Source organism: Monodon monoceros, unplaced genomic scaffold (assembly GCF_005190385.1).
Source record: "Monodon monoceros isolate NGI ecotype Baffin Bay Population unplaced genomic scaffold, NGI_Narwhal_1 Super_Scaffold_18, whole genome shotgun sequence".
Lineage (NCBI taxonomy): Eukaryota > Metazoa > Chordata > Mammalia > Artiodactyla > Monodontidae > Monodon > Monodon monoceros.
Window position 1 is genome coordinate 79,331,640 of NW_021703774.1, and position 27,523 is coordinate 79,359,162.

At 45.7% G+C, this 27,523-nt stretch overlaps 1 protein-coding gene across 1 annotated transcript; it reads right to left on the reverse strand.

The window, feature by feature from the left end:
- Nucleotides 1–4,660: 4,660 nt before the first annotated feature.
- On the reverse strand, nucleotides 4,661–27,133 carry MAB21L3 (mab-21 like 3). Its single transcript, XM_029230611.1, has 7 exons — nucleotides 26,862–27,133; nucleotides 25,663–25,909; nucleotides 17,189–17,329; nucleotides 14,093–14,384; nucleotides 10,056–10,234; nucleotides 9,403–9,597; nucleotides 4,661–5,036 (listed from the first exon to the last, which is right to left on the reverse strand). Exons 2-7 carry the CDS (start codon nucleotides 25,708–25,710, stop codon nucleotides 4,803–4,805), a joined length of 1,089 nt encoding a protein of 362 aa, XP_029086444.1. The 5' UTR covers nucleotides 25,711–25,909; nucleotides 26,862–27,133; the 3' UTR covers nucleotides 4,661–4,802.
- Nucleotides 27,134–27,523: the final 390 nt, after the last annotated feature.

The window sequence follows — 27,523 nt, forward strand, 5'->3', positions numbered from 1 at the left end:
GTGAAAGGCACAACTATAAAATTTTAGAGAACAATATAGGAGCATATCTCCATGACCTTAAAAAAAATGAATGGGAAAAATTTCTTAAACAAGACACAAAATGTGCTCCATTATAATGGAGAAAGTCACTGAAAATTCACCTATGTTAAAACAAAGAATTTAGATCAGTGTTATCACTTCAGAAAATATGTTGACATTACCTCATAAACTTAAACACACATTTATTCCTTGAACCTGAAAATTCACTCCTATGTATGTACCCTTAAAAGACTTGAGAGCATCAGAAGACATATATAAAACTGTGCATAAAGACAGTTCAAATCACTGAAACTATAAACAACCCAAATGCCTAATTGCAGTAACATAAATATATAAAGTGGCATAATCTTACAGAGGAATATTATACAGCAGCTAAAAGGAACACACCACTCCACATGCACCCCCATGGGAGAGTCTCAAAGGTGTACTGTGGACATAAGAAGCAAATCAGACCACTTCGTTCAGGATGGTTCCATATACATAAAGCTTAAAAACAGGCAAAACTAAAAAGACAATTGGGATGTACGCAGGTCACATTTTTTAAAAAATGATTTCTGACTGCATCTTTATCAAGAACAGTATTTCTTTTATTTTCTTTTAATAAATTTATTTATTTTTGGCTGCGTTTGGGTCTTTGTTGCTGCGCATGGGCTTTTCTCAAGTTGCAGTGAGCGGGGTCTACTCTTTGTTGTGGTGCGTGGGCTTCTCATTGTGGTGGCTTCTCTTGTTGCAGAGCACGGGTTCTAGGGGCACGGGCTTCAGTAGTTGTGGCATGTGGGCTCAGTAGTTGTGGCATGCGGGCTTCAGTAGTTGTGGCTCATGGGCTCTAGAGTGCAGGCTCAGTAGTTGTGGCACACGGGCTTAGTTGCTCCGCGGCATGCGGGATCTTCCCGGACCAGGGCTCCAACCCGTGTCCCCTGCATTGGCAGGCGGATTCTTAACCACTGCGCCACCAGGGAAGTCCCGCAGGTCACATTTTGTTGATTCTAAAATTTACTTTTTCACCTTTTAATCTCTAAAATTAGGATGCATCTTATAATCAGTGGTGTTTTGTAATTACCCTTAGCAGCACTTTTTCTTTCTTAGACATGAAATAATAATGCATCTCACAATTGTTGGGGGCTTAGGTTCAATGAAATATGATAGGTGGTAGAATGAAAGAAAAGCAGCAGAATGACTAACCTAAAATTTGGGATCACAATTACCTATGTTCAGGGAGAGAGGGGGCTAAGGAACAGAAGGGTCACCTAGGAGAATTCTAAAGTATTGGCAAAATGTTATTTTTTTCACCTAGACAGTGAGTATATTGGTATTTGTTTTACTATAATTCTTGAAACAGTTTAGACTCTCGCATGTATGATATTTTTTACAATTAGAAAAGTGTGAAGAGGTAAGGAAGTGGAGACACATGTATAATAATTCGGGAAGCTGGATAGAAAAGGGGGAAGAGAGGCAGGTGGTGGTTGGGGTAGGGTGTGGAGGATGCTACAGGGAAGACGGCCCTGAGAAGCTGGGGGGGCCAGCCCATCACACATGGAGAAATCAGGAGAGATATTCCTCTATTGCAACAAGAGTGACAAAGGAAAAGATGGGTTTATGGAATATGTGGTGTATTTTGGGCATGTTTTCCTTGTGATGGTTTCTAATTTCTTTGTGAAGAATTTATCTGTGGGGTGGTGGTAGTTATCAAATGGACAAACGGACATGAGGAGTAGGCATCTAAAATGCTACACATTTATTCCACAGTTACTCCATGCCACGTCTAAACGAAGAGTTTTGTACATCCATTGCTCTGTTTATTCCCCCCATCAAAGTAGTGAGGTATATATTCTCTTATGATGTATTCATTTCCCAGGGTCGCCATAACAATATACCACAGACTTAAACAGCATGGCTTAAACGACAGAAAATTATTTTCTCACAGTTCTGGAGGCTGCAAGCCCACGATCAAGGTACTAGCCTTGCTGGTTTCTCCTGAGGCCTCTGCTCAGTTTGCAGATGGCCTTTTTCCTTTGCACCCTTGCCCATGGTGACTCTCTACCTCTTCTTCTAAGAACATCAGTCCTATTGGATTAGGGCCCAAACCCTAACGGCCTCATTTTAACTTAATCACCTCTTTAAAGGCCTTAGCTCTAAATACAGTCACATTCTGAGGTACTGGAAGTTAGGGCTTCAACATGTGAATTTGGAGGCTGGGGGCCACAATCCAGCCCATAACAATGCCCATAAAGAAATGGAGATTTAGGGAGGTTGAACAACTTGCCAAGGGCATGCAGGTACAGTGTAAGAGCTGGGATGCGAATGCAAGCAGATCAGTTGCAGTCTCTGAATGCCAACGATTCCACTGAAAAACAGTCTGGGGCCGAGAAGAGTGGAGATGCATGAAAAAAGGATTTTGGAGAATTAAAGAAAAAAAGCTTCCGAATAAAGGAGTACTATTATATTATTAGACTTTCAGAGCTGTGCAATCTGTCCCAGGAAACAGAACAGATGAACTGTCCTCTCATACACTCCCTTTTTAAATCTGAGCTTTAATCAAAAAGACTATAGTTTTTGACCAAAACGGCAGTAAAGGCCAACAACTCTGCATCCACTGAAGTCCTCAGTCCCTGGTTCCCTTTTTGGAGAAGCCCGGTGTAAATTATGAGCTGAGGAGGGCGACACCTGCTGGGCTCTGCGGTGCATGGGTGGGAACCTGGCTCTTTTCATAAGCAGTCCCCCACTGCCCTCTGCTGGCCAGCAGTTAGGAACACCCAGGAATGTGCAGACAGCCCTACTTCATTCAAAAACTACAAACCCATAGGGAAAGGTGGGAAGCATCTACTGGAATCAGACTGTGGAGTATGTCAGTCCCACTCCTTCCCATACATTTCAAATCAATGGTACAGTCAACTTTCACTTGGCATTCCGTGACTGTGCAGCTGTTTTAAAACTTGTGTCAGTTGTTTTCATCATTAAAAAATATATATCTGCCACCTTCTCGAAAATGTTTCTCAGGATCCAAGAATATGAGAATTTGAATGCAGGTTTTGATGACTTAATAAAATATTGGTTTGTTCATACTTTCATGTTTTCAAAAACTATAGACTGATTGTGAGTTTGTTCAACATTTTAAAACCATGATTTCCTATGTGATGGTCCAAGGACCCCACCACTTGGTTACAGTATTTTTGTAAAAATAATTGTTTTCATTTTCATATGTGACTTTTATTTTAAAAAGAATCAGCAGTTCTTGCTTCTAGAAATTATTTATCTGGGGAAAATGTTCTAAGTAATAAAGGATTCCCTTGAATTGCGAAGCGTAACTAAGTGCCAGAAGAAACTACGGCTCTCCCGAGAACTCCTGGAATTCCTGGTGTGTGTGTGTCACAGGATGTGTGGCCTTGAGGACCTCGGTGAAATTCAAATGAGTGGGCTCAAGGGCCTTCAGTGTCCCCTTCCTCGTGTGGGTCCCCAGACCTCCTTTACACAGTTGCCAGAATAGGCATTTAAAATGCAAATCAAATCATGATACCCTTCTGCTTCTGGAGAGGTCAAACATCACACATCTGATTTTAGAGTAAAATACAAATTCCTTACCAGGTTTACAAGGCCGAGTGATCTGGCTCATGCCAGCCCCTCTAAGTCTGCCCTTGGCCCCCTTTTCTTCCCTTTCAGCTGTTGGCATTTTCATCCTTCAAGGATCTCTCTGTGGCTCTATTTCCATATTGTTTCTTTTCTTCAGGCCACTTGCTACAATTTGTAATAATCAAATGTGTTTATCTGTTGTTCATTTCCTGTCTTTACCATTAGGCGTCATCTGCATCAGGTAGTCCCTGCCCATCTTGCTCTTGCTGCATCCCCAGTACCTAATGCATATATATTTATCAATGAATGAGGAAGTGAACCGCTAAGTGAGCAAAGGAAGGAACCGAGAGGTGAGTGACACCAAAGTCATTCCATGCAGATCACAGTACCGAGTTCATTCCATAAATAGAAGGATGTCTCATCCCTGACCCACGGCATGGGAAGCAAGGAAGGGCAGTCACTGGGGTTGCTGTACTCTCATCTTTGACTGCACTAGTCATCAAAACCACTCCTCCCTTCTTAGAGAACACCAGGGAAGCAGGCAGAGCCACAGTTTAGGAGAACTGGAGGGCACACGGGCATGCTAACCCATCAGACGTCATCATTTAATCGGTGGTGTAGATACTGATCCTGAATGCAAACACCAGCCACTGAACCAACGAGTAACACTTTGTGTTGATCCAGCACCTTCCCCTTGAAAGGGCAGCAGCACAGTCCGTAGGCTCGCAGCCCTGCTCTGAGGGAGGCATATGAACAGTCCCATTTTACAAATGGAAAAATAATGAGCCCGTGGTCAGTGGGCTGGAGAACCACTCATGGGCAGCAGGCTGATGCCTGAGCTTCCGGGGGTTCTCTCTACATCTTCCCTGACAGACAACCAGAGCCTGAGCAAGGGAAAATAAATTCAGAACTGTCTTCGGTTCGGAAACTATGGCTCGGGGAAGCTTGATGAGAGCCGTCTCCCAAAGAGGTAGCTAGTGGGGGCAGAAATGCTTGCTTGGCTGCAGGGAGGCCTGGACCAGACATCTTGGGGCACAGGTTTTCCCCCCTGAAGTGCTGCTGGGTTGATGGAATTTTCCTCTGCCGTCCGTTGCTTCTCTCCTGGGCAGGATCCCGGCCTCTGACTGAGGAACGATCCACAGAGAGTGAGGTCAAGCTTGAATGAAATGTCCAAGAGCGTCCCACGCAGGGCAGCATCAGGGCAGGCTGATCTGGGGGTTCTGCAGGAAGAAGGCCAGCTTCTGGGCCAGGGCCCCCAGCTCGCCTGAATTGGCGTACCGCAGGAGGTTGCTCTTCCGCACGAAGTAGTGTTTCAGAAAGTGCTGGCTCACGCACTTGTGCAGCTTCCTTACCAGGCGCAGGAACGCTCTGCTGAAGACCCGCCAGTCCTTTGGGTGGGGATACTTCTCACAAGTCCAGAAGAGCACTGTCTGTGGAAGGAAGAGGCGGTGTCAGACATCGTCCCGGTCTATTGAGGAGAGTGTCTTCAGGAACGTTCCTGAGCCCACGTGGCCTTGGAAGGAGGAGACGGGAGCCCCAGGGGCAGGCTGGGTCTGCCGTGGATTTATGATCCCCAGCCTTGGACGGGCTCTCAGCCTCCTCCTGCTGGTCTCCTATGCCTCTTTGGTAATTTATTCTCTCTCCACTGGCATTTCCAATGATCACCACTCTCCTAAAATTCACGACTCCCCACACCTGGCAGATGACTTTGCCTCCTTTACAGGGAAAATGCCTCGTGCGTGCAAACCAGCCATCGTTCCTTCATTTGGTATCTTCCTCTCCGCATTCCCCTAGCCTGGGAAAATCCCTCTGCAGGGCTGGGATCTCCCCTTCCAGCAACTGTAAATGATTGAGTTTCTTCTTCCTCATTGGCTTTTTAAATCTATCAAAGCGCTCCTGCTCCCCAGGTGCCACATCTCCCTCCTGCCCTCTCACCTCTCTGCAAATCCAGGTTTCTGCAGAGAATCATCTTAATAATTTGTCATTTCCTCTCCTCTGATGTCCTGCCTTAACCCACTCCAATATGGATTCTTCTGCTATCAGTCCTCAAAGGCTGCTCTCCTTAAGGTCCAGTGATCCCCATGTTTGCTAAATCCAGCAGGCTCTTTCCAGCTCTCACCCTACCTGACCTTTCAGTGGAATCTGGTTCTCTCATGCATACCCTCACTCTTGAGCCATCCTTCACTTGGCTTCCAAGTGGGTTTCTCTGAGCAGTGCAGCTACGCCTTGGAGTGCTAACCCTCCACCTGCCCTAATGCTGGAGTTTTGGGGGCTCCGTTCCAGGCCCTCTTCTCCCACTAAATATAAATAACTTGCTATTTCTTTTCTCCAGTTCACACTTCTCCTCTGACCTCCTTACCTGGTATCTCTTGGCCATCTGAAAGTTATCTCAGTCCATATGTCCAAACTGAACTCCTGGCCCTCCCCCACATACCTCATGTGCTTCCAGGGTTGTTTATCCAGCCTGTTACGCAAGACGCAAACCTAGGAGTCATTCCCCTCCCTCACCACCTCCAATCAAGTCCTGCCAATCCTGCTGCCTGCGTATTTTTCAATCCACCCAATACAATCACCCTCTCCCACCGTGTCTCGCCCGGACCTCTGCCACAGCCTGCACCTCTTCTTGTCACCATCCTATCTGTCGTCATCCACACTGCAGCCAACGTGATCTCTTTGAAATATAAATCGGTCTATGTTTCTTCTTGTCTAAAATACTTCAAAGTCTTCCCATTGTTTGTTAATTAAAAAATACCATCCTTAGCATGGTTTAGTTGACAAGGTTTGGTCCCTCCCTTCCTTTCCAGCCTCATCTCGCCCTGTGTTCTCCCTCGCTCTTTCCTTCTAGCCACACTGGCCTCGTTTCATGCTCTCTTCTATCACAGGGCCTTTCACAACCCACTTCTTCCGCATGGAGCGTACTTCCTTCCCCAGCTTGTCCAGGAAACTCATCCATCAGATCAAACTTCCCTATGACACCCATTAAGCACTCTCTTCATCCCATACTTCTCATATGCAGCAATGATGACAGTGGTGGTCGTTTTCCTACATGTTTAGGTGATTCCCTACTAGATGGCAAACTCTATGTGAGCAGAGGACTAGACCTATTTGTATTCACACTGATGTTACTACATTCAGCAGGGGGACTGGCCCACGGGAGGCAGTCAATTGACATTTATTGACTGAGTGAAATAATTAATGTTTGGGTTTAGACGTTGAGTATTTTGAAAATATAGACTTTCCTAAAAAGTAGAAGAGCAGTTTTAGGTTCACAGCAAGACACTGAATGTGTTTTCATTTGGAGTACATTGTTTTGAGTAAATGAGTTGGAGATAATTTCATGCTAGTCAAGATAACCTAATAAAAAACATGTTTTAATTCCTCTTGTAGTTAAGCTTTTATCTCCCTAAGCAAACAGAAGCAGTTAAGCCTATTATAAGCAAGCCTCTGTGCCTTTGAGCAGGTTTAGGAATAAATAAGCCAATGAAAGATAAGCTCTTTCTTCACATGAAATTGCTATGGGGGAGAAGCCTCTTTGGGGAGGAGGTAAAGACCTTCTAGGAGGTGCCCATGATTGGCACATCCTTCCTGATGCTGTTTTGCAACCCGGTGTCTTCCACTTTCCCCAGACTAAAGTCTTGGCAAGGATCCTGCACACTCAAGCCATCATCCAGGATGGTATCTCATACTGCATCACCAGCAGCCACATCCATCCCGATGCCTCCATGTGAGAGAATTCTACCCTTGGACAAGGGTGGAAGACGAGGGGAAAAGGCAGTCAGCACTGTTTCGGTTTCTCAACAAATAACCCCCTTTTAACTGCTCGTTCTTGAGAATGCACAACTTTATTATGCCGTGTAGGTGGGTTAGGGAAGACTAAAACAGGGGGCCTTTAAGGAATTGCCCTGAATCCTCTAGGTGATTTAGAAGCCACTGGAATACAAGTAAATCCTGGATGGAATGCAGTTTTGAGAGCAGTCAAGGGCTGGGAGGCCCGTGGTGGCCCTATTCAATCTTTCTAAAATACTCACGGTACTTAAAATGTTTTCATCCATCCTAATTGTGGAGCAGCGAAGTCAGTGGTTAGTTAAGAATATGAGATTTGATATGAGACCGCCTGGAGTTTCCTTCTCAGCTCTGACTTTTCCTAGTGTGGCCAGTGGTAAGGCAAGTAAGAAAGAAGCTAAATCCCTGAAATGAATTAGACTAGCTTCAGAAAGTACGTGTCCTCGATCCAGGAGAACAGGTGTGTGTTTTTAGGGGGACATGTTTGGGGACACTTTAAGAATGTTGAAACTGGAGAGAAAGGCCCCAGTATGTGCAAATGAGATGTTAACAGATTCTTGGGCAGGTCAGGGAGAACAGGTTATCAGAAAAGATAAGAAAGCAAAACAAAGATGAACAATTTTGCTGGGGGGGAAAGTGGAGTAAAATGTGAAGTCATTCATTCAGATGATCAGCAAATATTTACTGAGCAACTACTACATACAAAGCACTGGGAGAGATACCAAGGTATCGGTATGAGTTGCCCTTAAATAGCTTGTGTTAGGCCTGAAAGAGTAACACAGGGCTGGGAAATGGTTGTCTACTGGATGAGACGAGGCCCAGGTAGGAGCATGCAAGGAAGGCACCGCACACCCCAGGGACCTGTGCTCATCTGTGTAGAAGGTCGGGGAGAAGGGCTGAAGCTCCAGGATGGATATACTAGCTGGGCTGGGGCTACTGAGAGTCTGATACCTCCCCCCACCACAGTGTGCTGCATGCAGTATTACCCGAGCATCCAGTTCACCATGGGTGGTCAGAAATTTGAGAAAGGAGCTGAGAGTGTGATCAAAGGCCATCTCCCCAGGGGGGACCCCCTGATGCCCCGGTCCAGGTCAGGTTCTGCTACCCTGAGCCTTCCTAGAGCAACGCTCCTCTCCACCCCAGCATTCCCCGACGTGGCACGATTCCATGCACACCTGCAGACTGATTGACCGACGTCTGTCTCCCCTGCTGGACCACAAGCTCCATGAGAGCAGGAACCACATCTGCGTTTGTTCACCTTGTACCGCCAGGTGTAGAGCACACAGCAGGTGCGGGGGCAAGGCACTGGCCCACAGGGATCTCAATAAACATTTGCTGAGTGAATGCATTTATGGCTGTCTAATGGTAAGTCCTTGCCTGGTGATTTGCAACCCAGAAGTTCAGGTTTGCTGCCAGGTTTGTCAGGTCCCCCAACATTTCCTGGTTTTCTCCTCTGCACAGAGCGCGTGTGTGAGTGTGTATGTGTGTGCGCATGAGTGGCTGCACTTGGGCTAGAATGGGGACTGAATGAGTCATAACATGAGGGAAAATGTGAATCCATCTCAGGTTTGAGGAACTCCCAAGATTTCACCAGACTGTAGATTTCTCAGGGGCAGAGACTGCATGCTGTCATTCATTTCTGAACCTCAGCCAGGTTTCTGGCACATAGTGGGTGCTTGTGTTGGTTTGTTGAGTGAAATAAAAGGAGGGGAGAGGGAAAGGGAGAGAAGGCAAGACAGAAAGGAAGAAAGGGAAGAGGGAAACTGGGAGAGGGAAGAAAGGAGGTGGAGGACAGGGACCCTGGGCAGGGATGCTGTGGACATGCACGCGGCTGGAGCTGTATATCTCCATAAGGAGTACGAATTTGTGAGATGACAAATATGGACACTAGGCCCCCTCCTACTCATCACACACACCCCTGTTGTGAGTGGCTCTGGTGACCCTGCAGAGGCCGCAGAGGGACCTACCCAGCCCCAGCCGCCGGGGCCCTCTAGGCCGGGGCGGCACACCCACCTGAAGGTGGTAGGATGTGATCACAGGTCTTTTCCCTGGACACCAGACGTCCTCCTTCATCTGCCTCATGGCCTGAAGACACTTCCTGCGGCAGCCCCCGTCCTCATCCAGCTGCTCCAGCAGCACCCGTTCAGCCCGCAAGAAGCTCAGCTGCCAGTGATAGTTTGAACAGGCCAACAAGCTAAACCCAAATGACTGCGGGAAGAGAAAAACAGAGGGAAACGAGAAGGATGATGCTGGTTGAGGAGAAAGCCTTCTCCAAAGCAGTCCACTAGGAGGGGGGACCTGCCACTGGGCGAGCAGCACATCCCACGTGGGGACACGGAGGGAGCCTCAGGGGAGCCCCTTGCACACAGGCAATTAACTGGGGAGGCTGTGTCCACTTTCTCTTGGGCAGTGGTTCTCCTGCCCCAGAATCACCTGGAGGGCCTGTGAGAACACAGATTGCTGGGCCCTGCCCACCGAGTCTCATTCCCTAGGGCCAGAGCAGGGCCCAGGAATCTGCATTTACCACAGATTCCCAGGTGCCGCTGCAGGTTCTGGAGATCTAGTGAAATTTCAATTTTCCTTCCGAAGCTGGTTGGTGGTTAGTGATGCTGTGGTTGGTTAAGGTGAGAGCATCTCTGGTGAGCCGAGACCCTGCAGGCTAATACCTTGATGCACTGCACTCTCTCTGCAGAAGGCCAGCGCCTCAGACACGAAGGCCACCGGGCTTTCTTGGACCAGGCGGTGGGGATCTCCACTGAGGGGGTCAGATCTAGTTCCACCGGACCTGTGGAGGTTTCCACGGCAACTCGAACTGCAGGGCGGTCCATTAGCATGCTGACCTTACCTGGTGGTAAATGACAGACAATGGGAAGACAAAGCTTGGCTCAATACTAGGGTTTAAAGAAGGAATTTGTGAGCTGTGGCTCCTACCAGCTCCTTGTAACTGGTGGGGCAACTTTCAGAGTTTCAGTAGCACACCAGGGCAGCGTGTTTATGTCAACACTAGACAATTAGCTAAGTAAATATTGATAGAAACATTGCTAGAAAATCTCATTGTTGGTGGGGTTTACTTTTTTCTTTCATCCTTCTCCCCTACTTTTCTAAAAAATTAATAGACTCTTTCCAGAAAGCTCAACTGAAAGAGACAGAGAATACAAGGAAAAGGTATAGCTTTTGCTACTGTAAGATGAAATCCAAGCATTTTTCTATAACCCCCCCCCCATTCCACCCAGATGTCGACCCCATTTAGGACAGCCTCAGACCCCTTACTTATTCATTTGCCTTTGGTGGAGTTCGGCTTGACCTGTCTCTTAACTAAGTCACAGTCTCAGAGACGGTATCTGCTCCCACCACACATGGACCAGCCTAGCCTCAGATGGATTTATCACCCATCATAAGCCTTGAAATCATAAAATACTTCAAAGTGTGGCACAGCCGCTGGCTTGAATAGTCAAGTAAGCAGAAAGAAGCCCTCCCTGTCTTTTCCGACCAGGCAAAGAGAGGGAGAGAAAAGGAATGGATCAGGGAAGGTTTTCCAGCTCATACGTTAGAATTCATTTCCAGTTTGCTCCCCTTTCTTTCAACAGATACACAGTAATGTTTTGTTTGTTGGCTTGCCTTCGTTGTACATAGGGATGAGCCGTCTTGAATCGGGATCTGTTATTTTGCTTTTCCTTGCTCAGAGAAGGAAACAGAAACTCATTTATTAATTGTGTTAGGCTGTTCAAAAGGAAAACACTCCTCTCCTTGGCTGGGGTGTGATAAAGAGCTTATTGTCTGCATCTCATCAGAGCTGCGCAAACAGGAACATGACAACGTCTGGCACTGCAGCATTATTTACTGAAGGTACCTCATCAACGTGGCCCAGTTTGAACCTCTTATATGCACTTTCACCATTAACAGTGTCGCAGAGTGAGGAGGTGAGCAAATGTTGGCCCCAGCCTGCCTGGCCCACACCCTGCTTCGCCTACTCTACTAACTCGGTGTGTGACCTTTGGCCTGTTACTTAATCTCTCTAAATCTCAGTTTTCTTGTCTGTACAACAGTTAGAAAAATGATCCTAACTCTAACAGGGTTGCTATGAGTATTAAATGAAATAATGCATGAACGCACCCTCTACATGGTAACAATCCATTCAACACGAGCTATTTCCATTACAGAATCTTTCAGAACTATTCTGTCCAGACAAGCAAAAGTACATGCAAACCCTTTTCTTTCTTTACAAGTGGAGTTGCATATTATTCAGCAATTTGGTTTTTCACTTAATTATGTTGCACGGGCATTTTTCATAACTCTGTGTGTGTATATATACACCACACACACCCCATTCTTTTTTTAATTCTAATTTATCTTTTACTTCAATTTACTCCACCAATGAGAAATATATGCAAATGCAAAAGTCAACAAAGTATTTTAAAAGGGAAATGAAAAGGAGGGATTTCTGTTAAAGTCATATGTTGGATTGGAGATCCCCAAACCCACTGCCAATAAGACATATAAAAGTTTAAAAACATTATTTGTATGTAATCAGACTGCCAGAAAGTAGGAGAATCATTTGAAACTAGCAATGAAGCAAGAACACCTACCCAGGAAAGCACTAAGTGGGAGAATTGCCAAAGTACCCTCATGGCGTTAAGCCTCGGTACTTACAGCTTCTGTGTATAGAAACTGCACAGAGAGGAAGAGAGGAGGTCTAATGGGCTGAGCCTGGGGCTTATGCTAGGTGGTAAGCCTCACAAGCCTGGAATCAGGAAAAGCTGTACCTTGAGGGAAATTATGAACTAAGAGAAATAGACAGATTTTCTCGTGGGCTCTGGATAGCTGATTTAATACAAACAACAACAAAAACCAAGCGCTTCCCTCCTCCCTAGAATTTCAAAGGCGTTAGTCACCATCCTGTGTTTAGGGCCTGGATGTTTACATACCCAAATCATCTAGGTAAGATGGTACTTCTGAGAGTACCAGGAAGAATCAAACACAAGTCTTCTCGGAGAAACACAGCCCGATATGCACATGGAGAGTGGATGGTGTTGCATAGACAGGGGGTGTGGGGCTCCAATCCATTATCGACACACCTCGTGCTTTTTAAAGGCCGCGTAACAGCCCGCTAGGCAGAGGTAGCATAATTGATGAAGTCAGTTTTCCTGTGTTAGCCATCAGATGATTTCTAATTACTTACTACTACAAAGCCAATTCAGTAGACATCCTCATGCATATTTCTTTGTGTATCTGCAGGAATGTATCTTTAGAACTGGAATTGTTGAATTGCCAAGTAAGCACGTAACAAAAATAAAAATGGACTAGCTGCCCTTTGAAAAAGGAGGCACCAATATACACTTCCAAGAACAATGCATGAAAATGCCTATTTAACCATTCTCACTCCTGCACTGAGCATGATTACATGTCAGCCTACTAGGTGTTTTAATGTATATTTCTTGAAATGTATGTTAGATGGAGCATTTTTTATTTTTACTAGCCATTTACATTCTTTTTCTGTGAGTCGTGCTTTTCGGTCAGTATTTCTATTGGTCTGCTCATAGCTTTTCTTATCGGTTTATAAATACTCTTTTATAATTAAGGAAATTAGCCATTTTCCCAGTTTGAAATTCACCTTTTTACTCTGTGTGAACAGAAACATGTGTGTGGGCAGGTGTGCACATATGCTACACTGTACAGTAGCTTAGGATTTGGGGGTTGTGAGAAAATTATAATTCGAAAAGATTCATGCACCCCAATGTTCACTGCAGCACTCTTTACAATAGCCAAGGCATGGAGGCAACCTACATGTCCATCAACAGATGAATGGATAAAGAAGATGTGTTGTGTATATATATATATAAAATGAAATATTGCTCAGCCATAAAACAGAATGAATAATTTGCAGCAACATGGACAGACCTAGAGATTATCATACTAAGTGAAGTAAGCCAAAGACAGATATCACTTATATGTGGAATCTAAAAATAAAAAGATATAAATGAACTTATTTACAAAACAGAAATAGACCCATAGACATAGAAAACAAACTTATGGTTACCAAGGGTGAAAGGGGTGTGGGGAGGGATCGATTAGGAGTTTGGGATTAACATATATACACTACTTATAAAATAGATAACCAACAAGGACCTACTGTATAGCCCAGGGAACTATACTCAATGCACCAGAAACTAACACAACATTGTAAGTCAACTATACTTCAATAAAAAAGAAAAGAAAAAAAAAGATTTGGGGGTTGTCAAACATAATCAGTTCCTTATGGCTTCTGGCTTTTTGTGTTTTGGTATGTCAGTGGTTCCCAGATGTGCTGTCCCAGCACACTGGAATACTGCAGTCAGTTGAAGGCTGTTGTAGTGGAAATGTGCTAATAACAAAGATCTGAGGTTGATGAGTAATTTGCAAAAGTACCCAGGTTTTGAAGCTAACATCTTGGAAACGGTGCATAACCCAAAGACTGTCTTACCTACGCCAGGGCAGTAATCTATTGAGGCCACGGAAGTGTGTTGTGAGTATGAATTCCATTCTGTGTGTCACAGCATAAAAAAGAGTTAATTCATATTATGGGGATTAGACAGGTGTAAAAAGCACATGATTGTATCCTCAATCTAGGGGCGTGAGCTTCAGGAAACACCCAAGCAGAGGGGTTTTTTTTAGAGCAAAATGGAAATGCCAGACATTTTCCTTGTACATTTCCTGATTGGCTCACCTGACAGGTGACAGGTTTCAATTGCGTTTTCGACCAGTTTCCGGAACACCTGGAGGACCTTGGCAGGCACAATGTCTCCGTCAATGTTCACATCTGCCTCGTGCCACTGCCACAGGCTCTTCAGAAACTGCTCCACCTCCAGCCACTGCTGCAGGCCCTCTGGGTCCCGCAGGGGGCAGGGCAGCCGGGCGCCCTGCAGGGTGTAGTAGCGCCAGCGCTGCTGCCGGGCCTCCCTGTACCCGGCCAGGCCTCTCATCGGGACTGTGATGAGGAGCTGGGTGGGGGCCAAAACCTGGGGTTAGGAAAGGAGGGAGAAGGAGTGTGAGTTCATAGACTCGGGAGGTGACAAGCCCTCAGGGAGCCGCCCTGCTGACCCAGGCCACTCAGTTAACCACTCAACCCTTAGCAATGTGACAAGGAGGACAGAACTGCGCCCACCTGCCCGCCTGTTGGCAGAGGATTCCGTCTCTGTTGTGCCACTAGCCCATTGTAACGCTTCGGGCAAAGAAATTAACTCATTGAGGCCTGGGTTTCATGGATCTGCAAGGAAAAAGAGTGAAGTGGACCCGGAACTCTAGAGGCACCTAAAGCTTGAGGGGAGGGGGACAAAAAGCAGGGAGGGGAACTAGTAGTCACTGCTTTCTGCACCTACCAAGCACTGCGATTCTTGTGCATTAGCCTATCTCATGTTCACAGCTACACATGAGGTAGGCTTTGCTAACATTTCCCAGATGAGGAACCTGAGGCTCAGAGGGGCTCCAAGTCTCCCCAGGGACACACAGCCAGTCAGTGGTAGAGCCAGAACTTGACTTTAGGTCTTCCGATTGCTTGTTCAATGGTTAATTGTCTCTCCTGAGCTGGTTCTTAGTCAAGAATCAATGACCCGGGATGGGTGAAAGATCCGGTATGAATTAAGGGTGGGAGGAGATGGGAGAGGACGTGAAAGAATTCTGCAAAATGCCTCCCTTTCTTTTTGCTTGTATGGATGACCCACAGACAGTGTTAATGACTAATCCTTACAGAATCACAGGTGACATGAAAGCCTGTTTGCTGAGACAAGGTGAGCGATTGAGATGATTCTAAGTTTAATGGGAAGAAGTAAACACTAAGAATCTACTTACTCTGTTTCTACAGGAACCGGGAAAGCAGTGGTCAGGCCAATAGTCCAAGAGATAGAACAAATTAGTCCACAGTGCAGTACCACCAAAGGGAAATGACCTTTAATCACATCACACAGCGGGCCCACTCCACCCTGCATGTTTCCCCATCACTCAGCTATACACGGGAAGAGCCACCTCCTTTCCACGGAAAGTTCTGACAGTGGAATTTGAATAACCTTTGCCCAGGGACCAGTCAGTGGCGAATTCAGGGGTGAACACCGAAATCAGCAATAACTCATTCTGCCTCATTTTCATGGAACAGTAGTATGGATGTTTAGATGATGGGTGCACGTGACTTCTGGTGTCCATTGAAATGTGGTGGGATTAAAACAAGGGAGGGGGGATCTAAACTATGGCATTTAAAATCTATATAGTTTGGGGGACTTCCCTGGCGGTCCAGTGGTTAAGACTCTGCGCTTCCACTGCAGGGGGCACGGGTTCCATCCTTGTTCGGGGAACTAAGATCCTGCATGCTGTGTGGCGTGGCCAAAACAAACAAACAAAAACAAACAAAAAACCCCAAATCTATACATTTTTTGAACCCACTTTCATATGAATCCAAGAACACAACTATCATGTTATTAGTCACAAAAATGGTGGTTAATAAATGCTTATTGAATTTGGGCCAAGATAAAGTAAAAGCATTTTTATATGCCCCTCTGTAACTATTTTCAAAACTTATATAATATGCAGGATACAGTGTATATAAATGCAAGATATACTTTAAGCTATGAATTCTAAGTGCGACCACAGAAGGAAATTTCTCCAGATATAGTTCTAGGAAAAGTGGTGTTATGTTTCTCTTCCTAGTCACTTGCCTATATTTGTCCTGTTTAGGTTGGCAAGGTAGTAGAGGTGGACAGATGATGTTCTGACATTCCAGGATCCAATCTAATTTTATAATTTTCATCCTGGAGTAAATTCCTTAAAGTCTGACTCTGTCCCCAAATCCACAAGTCCCAGCATCTTGTGGGTGGTCCTTGTACCCACCAAACTTGAAATGTACTGGACTAGCAATGGTCTTTCGTTCAGGTACCAATTCTTTTGATTCCTCATTCATTCAACAGAAGTTGAGTGTCTATCATGGGCCACACACTATGCTGGGTGCTAGGAAGGGAGCAATCAAGAAACATGATCCTTATAAGCAAGGAACTTATGGTCTTGTGTGAGAGCTGGGGCATGCGTACACATAAGTTTAATACTTATATGAAAGAGGTTCTTGTGTGTCACAAGAAAAATCAAGATAAAGGAACACAGAGATTCAGAATGATTCAGAGGCTCATTTCTCTCATCTCTAAAAGGGAGCAAACCATAATGTCTGTTCCACTAGGTTGTGTGCAGGTTTGGGTGAGATCATTTCTGTGAGACTGGCTTTGCCCACCCTACAATGTTGCATGAATGCTGGTTGTCACACATGGGCCCTGGGGGTTTAGAGCTCTGTGGGATTCCTCAGCAGGGACAGAGTTGCCAGGCTGCTCCTGCAGTTCCTAAGGGCCACCTCTTCCAGCTTCTTCCTTCCCCCACCTGTAGCCCATCCACTATCACTTTCAACTCTTTTCTCACCAATGCCTTGAGTTCCCTGTACCCAGTCCCCAATCTATCAAATGGGTGCTTAATAAATGGATGTGTGCTTAACTGAACTTTAATTGGTACAGTGGAACATGCTTTGGAATCAGAAGCACAGGTGGAGTTCTGGTTTTAGTGCCTAATATGACTTGATCAAGTCATTTGACTTTTTTAAGCCTCCATTTTTATCATCTGTAAAGGAGGAATGTGGAGCTTCAACTGCAGTAACATCTATGCAATGAGTATAAGTAGTAAATACTAAGAGATCTTGTTAGTAATCTTAGTGGTGCGAGTGCCTGACACATGCTGAGACCATCCCCCCGTTTCCTGGCTCGCTGGGTGGGCACTTAGAGCCAAGTGACCCACGTACCTTAATGTTCTCATTGTACGTGTCAGAGTAAAGGACGGCTTGAAATCGAATGTCTTGGTAGCTGATTTCTGTGGTCAGATGATGGACAATTTTCTGCACCTCTTCCACCGTCTGGGAAATCCACTGGCGCCTCAAGTCCACCTGGGTGTGAAAGGACCAGCAAAGGCCGTTATTCCCGGATCAAGCCCCAAGGAAGTGACGAGACAGGGCACAGCTCAGAAAATCCTGCCCTTCCAAGAGCTCCGGGAGAGATGAACTTAGGTCTGATGACACTCGTTGGTGCCTCAGTGTTCTTTTCTGAAATGAAGCGTTGCTCGATATTTACGTAGTACCTGCCTTGCGGTAGGTGCTTTCTAGGTCCTCGGCATGACAGTGAACAGGACAGCAGGGAACAAGATAGAGATACTTGCTTTCTAGTTGAAAATACAGGACACATGCGTATGTGTGTGTGTATACATACATACATACACACAAACATATGTACATATATGTGTACGCACATATGTATAATGTAAGATCAGGTATAAGTCCCAAGAAGAACAATACAATAGCATAAGGGACTAGAGAATAAAGGGGCTGCTATTTTAGACCGGTGACCAGGGAAGGCCTCTCGAAGGAGGTGAGATTTGAGCGAGCCCTGATGACAGCTTGGGAAAGCAAATTCCAAGGCCCCTAAAGCAGGGGCAAGCTTGGCAAGGCTCAAGGGCCAGCAAGGAGGCCTTTGCTGTGGTTATAGGAAAAGAAGGAGGGTGATAAGAGATGAACTTGGAAAGGATGGTGGGGGCCAGGCCATCCCACAGAGTTTTGTGAACCATGGTGAGAGTCTAACATGGGATAAGAATGCCTACTGTCCGGGTTGGTGAATATAAAATAGTCTAAGGCACGTGAACATGCGGCGGATCGTCTTCTGTGTGTCATCAATACATGATGGTTCCCTTCTCCCCTGCGCTCACCCCGTCCTTTGGCTCCTAGACCCTTAAGAAAAGGCGTGCACTGATGTCTCTTCTGACTCTGCACGGCAAGTCTCCAAGAACTGGAAGGGGCTTTTTGTTACGTTGCTCCGGAGGCACCTGCAGGCTGGTGTTTGATAAGGGTCTCCCTCAGAGATGCTGCAGAGCGTGTGTCTTATATGACCTTAAGTACGATGATCAGGTCTATACTAGCTTTTAATATCATCTTCTTGCCACCAGCAGCCACCCACCCCTCTCCGTGTGTTCATCTCAGAGCATTCATCATGGCAGAAGGGACAAAGGGTAGCTTTTTTGAGCATCTGTAAACTATCAAGATTCTGCATCTTTTGGAGTATGTAAGTGGAAGAGAGAAGGTAGTCACAGAGAGGGGCAGGTCATTTGCCATGCCCAAAATAAAGGCAAGTGCTTGTAGAAGCATAATTAAGGGTCTCTCCAGTGTAGGACTTCTCTGATGTGCTGGGATTCAATTCCATTTGACCAATTTTTGTTGAACATCCACTTCATGCCAGGTTCTGTGCCTACACTGTTGTCAAGAGGTTGACAGATAAGATGACAAAGCAAGACCAATAAACTGGAAATTAAAATTACAGCCATTAGTGCTAAGTATAGGTTTGCAAAGGATGCTAAGGGTACACAAAAAAGGGAAACTGCATCTAGCCTGGAGGCCTTCCTGAAGGCATGGTATATCAGAGTTGTATCTTGAAAGGTTAGCAGGAGTTAGCTAGAAAGAGAAGGTTGTTCTAGAAAGAGAAAATGGTAGATACTTAACACAAGGAACACAAGGGGAGAACTGCAATTGTTTCTACTTTGTTGGAGCAGACGTTGCCTTGGAGGAGAATGGTGAGGTGGGAGAACAAACGGTGAGAGGTCTTGAAAATAAAGGAAGAAGAATTTCAAGAACAAAGTCAACAGTAACTGGCTGAGTGAGATAAGGCCCCCCAAATGCCCGTAGAGTTTGGTAACTAGAACAGGACTCATGTGTTTGGGGAAACCGTGGGCGTCAAGCCAGATGGCAGTGGGTTTAGAGAGAATGGGAAACCAGCAAGTGAAGTCAGAGGTAAGCGACTCCTCCCGCAAGCCTGGCTGGGAGAAGGAAGAAACAAAAACAAGGACAGCAACGGGTTTTTTCAAAAGGACACACAGGTTCGAACATGTTTAGATGCTGAGAGAAAAGAGCCAGTGAAGAAGGAAGAAGGCAGAGAGCAAAACCCCTGAGCAAGGGTTTCCCAGCCAGGAAGCATTGTGGAAGTCCAGAAACCTGGTGAGGAGCTCGTCTCCGTGCGTCAGAAGGAAAAGATGGGTGCAAATGCAGGTAAAAGCATAGAGATTTCCTGCCTGACGTCAGCAGGAGACAAGGCAGTGCGTTGAGAGTGAGGTGAGAAGAGGGAGGCAGGGGACTTCAGGGTGACAGACATTGGCAATAGCTTCTCTAAGGGATGAGGGGCCATTTGGGCACATGGGTAAAGGTTGCCAGGCAGAACCAAGACTCAGCTCTGGGTGCGTGAGGCTGTGGGATACCAGTGGGCTCATTTATAAGAGGTTGTCCAGTACCTCCCGGCCCTCCAGGGGTAACAGTGGAAGTGCTGAGACTAGAGTTTGCTGGCAAGATCTGGAGGAGAGCAAGGGAAGAGATCCGTGGAGGGCCATGTTTTCGAGCCTGGGCCAAGAATGGATGAAGACAGTTTGGTAGATTAGGGGACATTGGACAAGTTCAGGGGCCAGACATCTGATCAGGAATAGTGGGAAAAAGTAAGACAAGGGCTAACTAGATAGAACGCTGCAGTCAGAATGGTTGGGAAATAGTAATCTCGAATAGTTAAGTTCTCAGAATGTGTTGAGGACTAAGGCTAATTTCCCAAATCTTCCAAGTCCACTGATGTGAGTCCATAGAACTTGACTGTTAGTAACACAGTGGTGACTCTATATATGCAGATACATTTTGTTTCCTATGTTAATAAACTAATGAAAGATTCATTACCGTATTGATACTATCAAATAATTTTTAACTGATTAACTGATAAAAGCTTGAAAGTGTGTGTGTGTGTGTGTGCGCACGCGCCCACCTAGTGGGAACAGCTCTCCATTGTGAACCTCATCTACAAATTACGCCGCCATTTGATGGTAGAATTTTCTTACCGGCAGGACAAGTTCAGACACCCCTTAGAAGACACCTATAATTTCTCATTCATTATTCCTCTTTATGACCTGTTCTGACGTGTGAAGATAAGTCAGAATAAGGAAATACTTTTCTGGGCCTAGAGCCACAAATTCTGGTTTTAATTTTCTTTATCTGTCACTTTTGCTGCAATTTAAACCCAGGATCTTAGAATTGGAAGAGTCTCAGAAATCATCTTGTCTGGTATCCTTTTACAGAAGGCCAGAGTGACACGGTGGCCCTAATGTCACACTGGTACTTAGCAGTATGACTAGACCTAATGCCCAGGTTCCCCAACTCTTCTTTCCGTCACACTGCTACGCCCTCAATTAGGAGTTCCAGAAATAATACCTACCTTTATCCTCTTTCTGAACCTGACCATGCCCTCAGTTTGGAGTTCATGAAATAACAAGTCCAAAGTTGTTCTGACATGCCGCAACACTGACTGCTCTGGCATGCCGCAGACACGTAAGGGCGACACAGCAGGGGTCGGACAGTGATGCAGGGCTTAACCAGAGCTGCGGAGGGAGAGCCCTGCCTTGGACAGGCCTGCCCCAGGAACCAAGCCACTGGAGTCAAGGGGGAGCCGCTTTCCTGTTAGGTGATGGGCAGCCCCTTCCTGCCTATGTCTCTGGATACACTTCCTGCCATTGGTTCTGAGCAAACAGGATCACAGAGCTATTCACCGGCCCCCAAAGGAGTTTGGGCTGGGGGTTTCCCAGGCTCAGTCCCACGTACCTCTTGTCACTCCCACGGTCTAAACCACAACCCAGAAGCCCCAGGCTGTTTCCCTCCCTTGTCCTGACCATGCCTATGGGTAAGAAGATTCCATTTCACTGTGTGGAAAAGCAGGAAATGGGGCCTGAGGCAGCTTTACAGGGAGTGGTCTTGGTGAAAGAAGGAGGCTCCACCGGTCGCCAGCCCAATGTCAGAATCCCTTTGTTGCCTCTCAAACTTCAGGAAGCAAGCTAAGATACCAGTTGTAACCTTGAAGCAGCCTTGTCACTAAATTTATTTCACAGCAAAGCTTTGAAACAAACTTAAGGAGGAAATATGATAATTTAAGAAGATGGATCAAAGCCCATTTCGTCCAAAAATTTTTTTGTTTTGACCGCTCCCTGCGGCTTGTGGCATCTTATTTCCCTGACCAGAGATCGAACCTGGGCCCTAAGAGTGAAAGCGCCAAGTCCTAACCACTGGACCACCAGGGAATCCCCTCATGCAGTCCAAACTTGACCTTGAGTGCCTGTTTAAGCTTCATTCACGTCCTCTGCTGATTAGGTCAATGCACAAAGGTTGGGACTTCCCTGGTGGTCCAATGGTAAAGAATCTGCCTTCCAATGCAGGGGATGCATGTTCGATCCCTGGTCAGGGAACTAAGATCCCACGTGCCAAGGGGCAACTAAGCCCACGCGTGGCAACAACTGTGCCTGTGCGCCTCAACTAGAGAGCCTGCGTGCCGCAAACTGCAGAGCCCACGTGCTCTGGAGCCTGCGCACCACAACTAGAGAGAAGCCCGAGTGCCACAACGAAAGAAACTGTGAGCTGCAATGAAGATCTCGTGTGCTGCAACTAGGGTCCGACGTAGCCCAAATAAATAAATAAGTAAGTAAAAGAGACTTTGTCTTAAAAAATAAATAAATAAAGAGAAACACTTTGTTTCTAAAGGGAAGCATTTGTGGGTGTGGCAGAGCAAAAGCAGAAATGAATTGTGGTAAATTAACCAGGCCCATGATGTTAGATGTGGTTAGATCATCTAATCCAACCCCTGCATTGCACTGACCCTGCAAAAGTTATGCCACACTCCTTAGCATACAGATTTAGTCACTCTAACTAATCAGAGTTTACGCAGAAACAGTCATTAGAGACTGTTGGCACCTTTAAGGTTGCCATCCATTTTTTGTGGGCCTCCCTCCAGGGCTTGTCTATGTGCCCACACGCATGTCCACCTCCCCAGGCACAGCGTCAGGCCCATTGTTGTCCCACATCATTTGCTACTATTAATAGCTTAAGTTTGTGAACAATTTCCTGTTTCAAATATAAATTATTGAGAATTCAAGGTTATTCCTTATAATTACATCAGTCTGACTCACTTGTATTCCCACATGCTTTCCTGAGAGGGAGGTAGGGGGTATGCTAAATAGTGCACCAGGAATGCCACACAGGCCTGGCCACACCCAGGAGCGTGTGGCCAATGCGAATGTCATCCATGGTGAGTGCCACTGGGGAAAAAGGCTGAGAACTTCCTTCTAGACAACAGGAAGTCAGACTTTTAATTCTGGAATTGCATTAACTCCAATAATCAGTTTAAAAAAGTGGTGGGGTGGGGGGCGCAGACACTGACTGTCTCTGTCTTCCAGGGGTTAATAATTTAAAGGCACGGAGACTTAAATTCAGTGATCCATACAGATAAGACATCACACTCTCCATCTTTTTAGACTAATTCTTCCATGAACCAAATGCTTGGGCCCCACAGGATATTTGCAGCTCCCAAACAGCAGAAGCCATAGCAACAGCAGCACTGTGGAGCTAAGACTGGTGAGGCGTTGCTGTGCGCAGGATACTTTATAAGGGTTAGCTCCTTTGAGACTCCCGATAAGCCTTTAAGGTGGATGCTGTGATAATCCCCATTTTACAGAGGACGACACTGGAGTTCAGAAAGTGTAATAACTTACCCAGCGTCCCGGAGTCAATAAGTCACAGAACAGGAATCCACACACAGGCGGTGCCCTTGTTCATAATCACTGCACCGCTCTGCCTCCCCAAGGACAAGGAGACTGGGAATGAAAACCGCTAACTGCTTGAATGGGGTTCCAGTAGCTGGAAGGCCTCTCCTCCACTCGTTAAAACCCTATGCATTACGCATGCGCTAAGGCTTTGTCATCACTCTTTCTGTGAAACGTCTCTCCCATCAGAGGTCACACTGCTCTCTTCCCCTCCAGCACCTTGTTTAAATCTCTATGTAGTGGGCTTCCCTGGTGGCACAGTGGTTAAGAATCCGCCCGCCAATGCAGGGGACACGGGTTCAAGCCCTGGTCCGGGAAGATCCCACATGCCGTGGAGCAACTAAGCCCGTGCACCACAACAACTGAGCCTACGCTCTAAAGCCTGCGAGCCACAACTACTGAGCCTGTGTGCTGCAACTACTGAAGCCTGTGCACCTAGAGCGCATGCTCCACAATAAGAGAAGCCACTGCAATGAGAAGCCTGCGCACCGCAATGAAGAGTAGCCCCCGCTCACTGCAACTAGAGAAAGCCTGCGTGCAGCAATGAAGATCCAATGCAGCTGAAAATTAAATTAAATAAATAAGTAAATCTCTATGTAGCGCTTGTGATGTTAAGCATTTGCTGTCTGCATGGGGAACTTCCTCCTTTTACCTTTGGGGTTATGTGCAAAATCTGCAGGTGAGATAGGGCCACTCTTAAAGATACCCAAACACAAAATTTCTCTCTCACTAAGCAGGTCACATCCGGACCTGTGTTTTGGGCACTGTGTTTTGCACTGTGTGTGTTTATGGTGATATAGAGGGTTTAGCAGATGAAATGTGGTTTGGTGTAAAAAGAGAATAGGCTGAAACCACAGCATCTTCACTAACTGTGTGACTTTGGACACGCTGTTTAATCAGCATGAGCCCTGCTTCCTCCTCTGTTAAAATGGAGGTAATATGCACCTTTAACACTCGTCTTGCATTATCTTCAATGAGCCTGAAGATACTTCTGACCACATACGTGCAATGATACTATGTGAATTCAACGGGAATAAAGATATCCAAGACACTGTTCTTCCCTCTGGAAACTTATAAAGAATAAAATGATATACTATTTAAGTTGCCACCAAGATAACAATAGGAAAGGCGTCAGGAGTCAAGATACAATTGATCGCCAAATAAATATGATCAGTGATCATTATGATGGGAGTTCACAGGAAGACACAAACGTTTTGTGTTGGGGTGTCAGATTAATCTTTCATGAGCAAGTGGACTCTGAGCTGAGTCTGAAAGATGAGGATGAGCCAGAAAAATGAAGAAGAGAAAGGATACCTCCCCAGGTGGCGGGGAGGGATGCTCTGGCCTGAGACCTTCTCAGGGCACAGTTCTTGTGGGACAGGGCTGTCAGACTCAACCACCTACAGGGCGGAGTAGGGGACACACATGGGGCGGGTGGGGAGGCAGATGTCAGACCCCAGCAGTGCCGCAGCCTCCAGTGGGACAGGCACTCAGCTCCAGCCCATGGCTGCCAGGTAAGAAACTGGGACCTGTGGTTGCCAGATAACCTGATTTTTTTTCCAGAGAAGATGGAAAGCTGGATTTCTATGCAAAATCTCACTATTTTGAAATGTTTGTAACAAATTTGACAAAATTTAAAAATTCTCTGCAGGCCAAAGAAAACACATGCTCAGGCTGGATTCCACATAGAGAGCTTTTGTTTAGAATTTCTGTGATTGAAGATGCAGGGAAGCAGAGAGTAGAAAGATAAAGTATTATTTGAATGCCAGGCTAAAATATTTGGATTTTTTTCTTTCAGAAAACACAGGACAATGGGGAAATGCCAGCTAACGTCCCTTCCACTTATAGCCCCCAAAAGGAGAAATCATTTTGTTTGCTATAATTTTTATTATGATAAGTTTTCCCTATTTATCCCTCTTAATGGTTTTGCCTAAGAAATCAACTTGACTTATCATTATAATAATGAACTCTGCTTTGTTTACTCGTAAAGGCATGAAAACCCTAGACTAGGGCCTAACTCTTTGTTTAAATGTTTTAGTTTTAAGGGTGGCTCTGTGCCTTAATCGCTTTGGCTGTAAATGGAAAGGCTTAAACTAGATAATATTTAATGTCCCTTCAAGTTCTAACATCTGAAGAGCCTATGACTCTATAGAGAAGAAATTAAATTAGTTCTTAATTGATGCATACTAAAAATATAGTGGTAATACATACATATTTTAATCTAGCAGTTTTACAGTTTTCAAAGAGCTTTCTTATTTACTCTTTTTCAAAGACCCCACTAAGATCCTATTATCACTCCCATTTTACAGAGAAGAAAACTGAGGCTCAGACAGGTTAAGTGTCTTGCTCATGACCACCCAGGCATCAGTGGCAGAGTTGGAGTTCCAGCCCTAGTTCTAACTCTTCCTTCCACATTCTATTCCCAATGTACCTCTTGCACTAGAACCTCAAGGAGAGGACTGAAATATGGTAAGTCCCTGAACACTCTTATGGGTGATGGTCTTGAATTCCTGAGAAGCATTTTCTGTATCTTTGGAAACAAGCTGAAATTCTTTCTGCATCAAGGTTGGTGGGGCGGGGGGGTGGGGGGGGCGCATGGGAGAGACCCGTATCTGTCCTTACCTTATTCAGCAGGCAATCTTCTAAGTTTCCTTCCATTAGGGATTTCATGTCTTCTTGGTCTATGCTGGGCAGAACAGCAGAGTCTTGGTTTGTCTCTCAGCAGAGAGAGCACTTGTGCGTAGATTTCTCAGTGATACTAGTCTCTGGGTGCTGAATTTCTCTGGGATTGTGTATGTGGACCACAGACTTGCCTTCTCAATTCTTCATTCAAGCTCTCATTTCCAAATTGTGAGCATCCATCTTTCATCTTTTGGGAAATTAAAAAAAAAAAAAAAAAAAAGAATTGAAGGAGAGTTGATGAAACTGCATTCGAGTCCAGCCAAATTTTACTCTATTTAGCTCTGCTGACTGGTGTGTTGACCGAAGGGCAATTTTCCAAGTTGTATTTCCCACTCAAATACTCAAAAGTTCCATTCAACACGGAAACGCCCTGTAGTTGGCTTCTTCCGAACTATTTATGCTCTTATCCTGACACTAGATGCACCTTTGAGCTCAGTATCTTATATCTCCTTGTTCTAACCCTGTTGACAGTAAATATCCCTTGCCCTCCAATCCAGAAAACCCCACAGATGGATTTACCTTCTTTACAATAAACAAAACTGCCAAACAACCAGCCTGGCACCCACGATTATGCCTACAAACAAGTGATCAGGACACAACAATTCGCACGTGGAAACACACACACACACACACACACACACACACACACAGGCATGGACACACACAGGCACATACACACACACAGGCACATACACACACACACACACAGGTATGGACACACACAGGCACACACACACACACGTATGGACACACACAGGCACACAGAAGCACACCCACCCAGGAATGGCAGGACAGGATCCTTCCGCTCACCTGCTGACCTTTAAATCTCCCTCTTCCCACCTGAAAGCTAGCAGTAAAAATAAAGTCAGTGTAAACAGGCTCCTCAAGAGTCGAGGAAACACTCACATCTGGTTTTGCCAGCAAAACTATGTTGGAAAACAGCTCAGGCAGCAAATTCCCAGTCTGGCTGGCTGGGGCTAGTTTTATTACAGAAAAAAAATTTCACAATGGCTTGATCTCCCTGAAACGGGTAAACATCAGAGTCTGCTATCAGATGATCTAAAGGTATTAGAGCACTTCTGGGAGCCCAGCTCAATTCGGAGCAATGTTCCAAAGGCAAGTGTTTTTTCCAAACCCACCTCTGAGTGCATCCTCTGGGTGCTCAGCAACCATGTTGGGCGCCCGGGCTGCTCTGTGTTCTGTAACCACAGCATTCGCATATCTTCCCGAACTTGGCACCATCTGAAAGCCACATCCACATCAGAGCTCCGGCTGCTCCGTGCTCCACCCACCTCACTAATAATCCCAGTGTTCCGTCCAGCTTCTGCAGCTCCTCTCTGGGAACCAGCAGTCTGATATGAATATGGTAAAGCCGCCCCTCCTCAATACCGCCTCGACTTTTCATTTTCTTCCATTTGTAATTTTAAACCTCCTTCTTTTGAGAGCAAATGTTCCCGAATATTTCAGAATCTTCTTCTTTTGCCTTCTCTTACCGCTGGTCAGTCGTTCCAAGCTACCAGTTTTTCACAGACCAAGAGTCTCTTTCCTCTGTGCTTCTTGCAATTCAGAGTTCTCTTCCACCTCATTTTCAACTTCACCAAAGTCCTCCTGTTTTTCCCAGGTGTTCTTGCTGTTGTCCTTACTTCTGCTTCACTGTAATCATTAATGCAGGAGTCCCTCTCCTCTGGTGGGGCCTTTCCTACTATTCTAAGGTTACCCCAGTCGCCCGTCATCAGATGCACAAACTTTCATCCTTTTGTGCCTGTGGTGGCCTTACCTCGATTGCTCCAGTACCGCAGCT

Bases quoted from the DNA above. Each gene is read 5' to 3' on its own strand.
- MAB21L3 (XM_029230611.1), bottom strand. From the start codon at position 25,710: ATGAAATCCCTAATGGAAGGAAACTTAGAAGATTGCCTGCTGAATAAG. The intron at 10,235-14,092 runs GTGAGCCAATCA...ATTTACCACCAG, and splicing joins TGAAACCTGTCACCTGTCAG to GTAAGGTCAGCATGCTAATG. The intron at 5,037-9,402 runs GTGGGTGTGCCG...TTCCTTCCACAG, and splicing joins TCACATCCTACCACCTTCAG to ACAGTGCTCTTCTGGACTTG.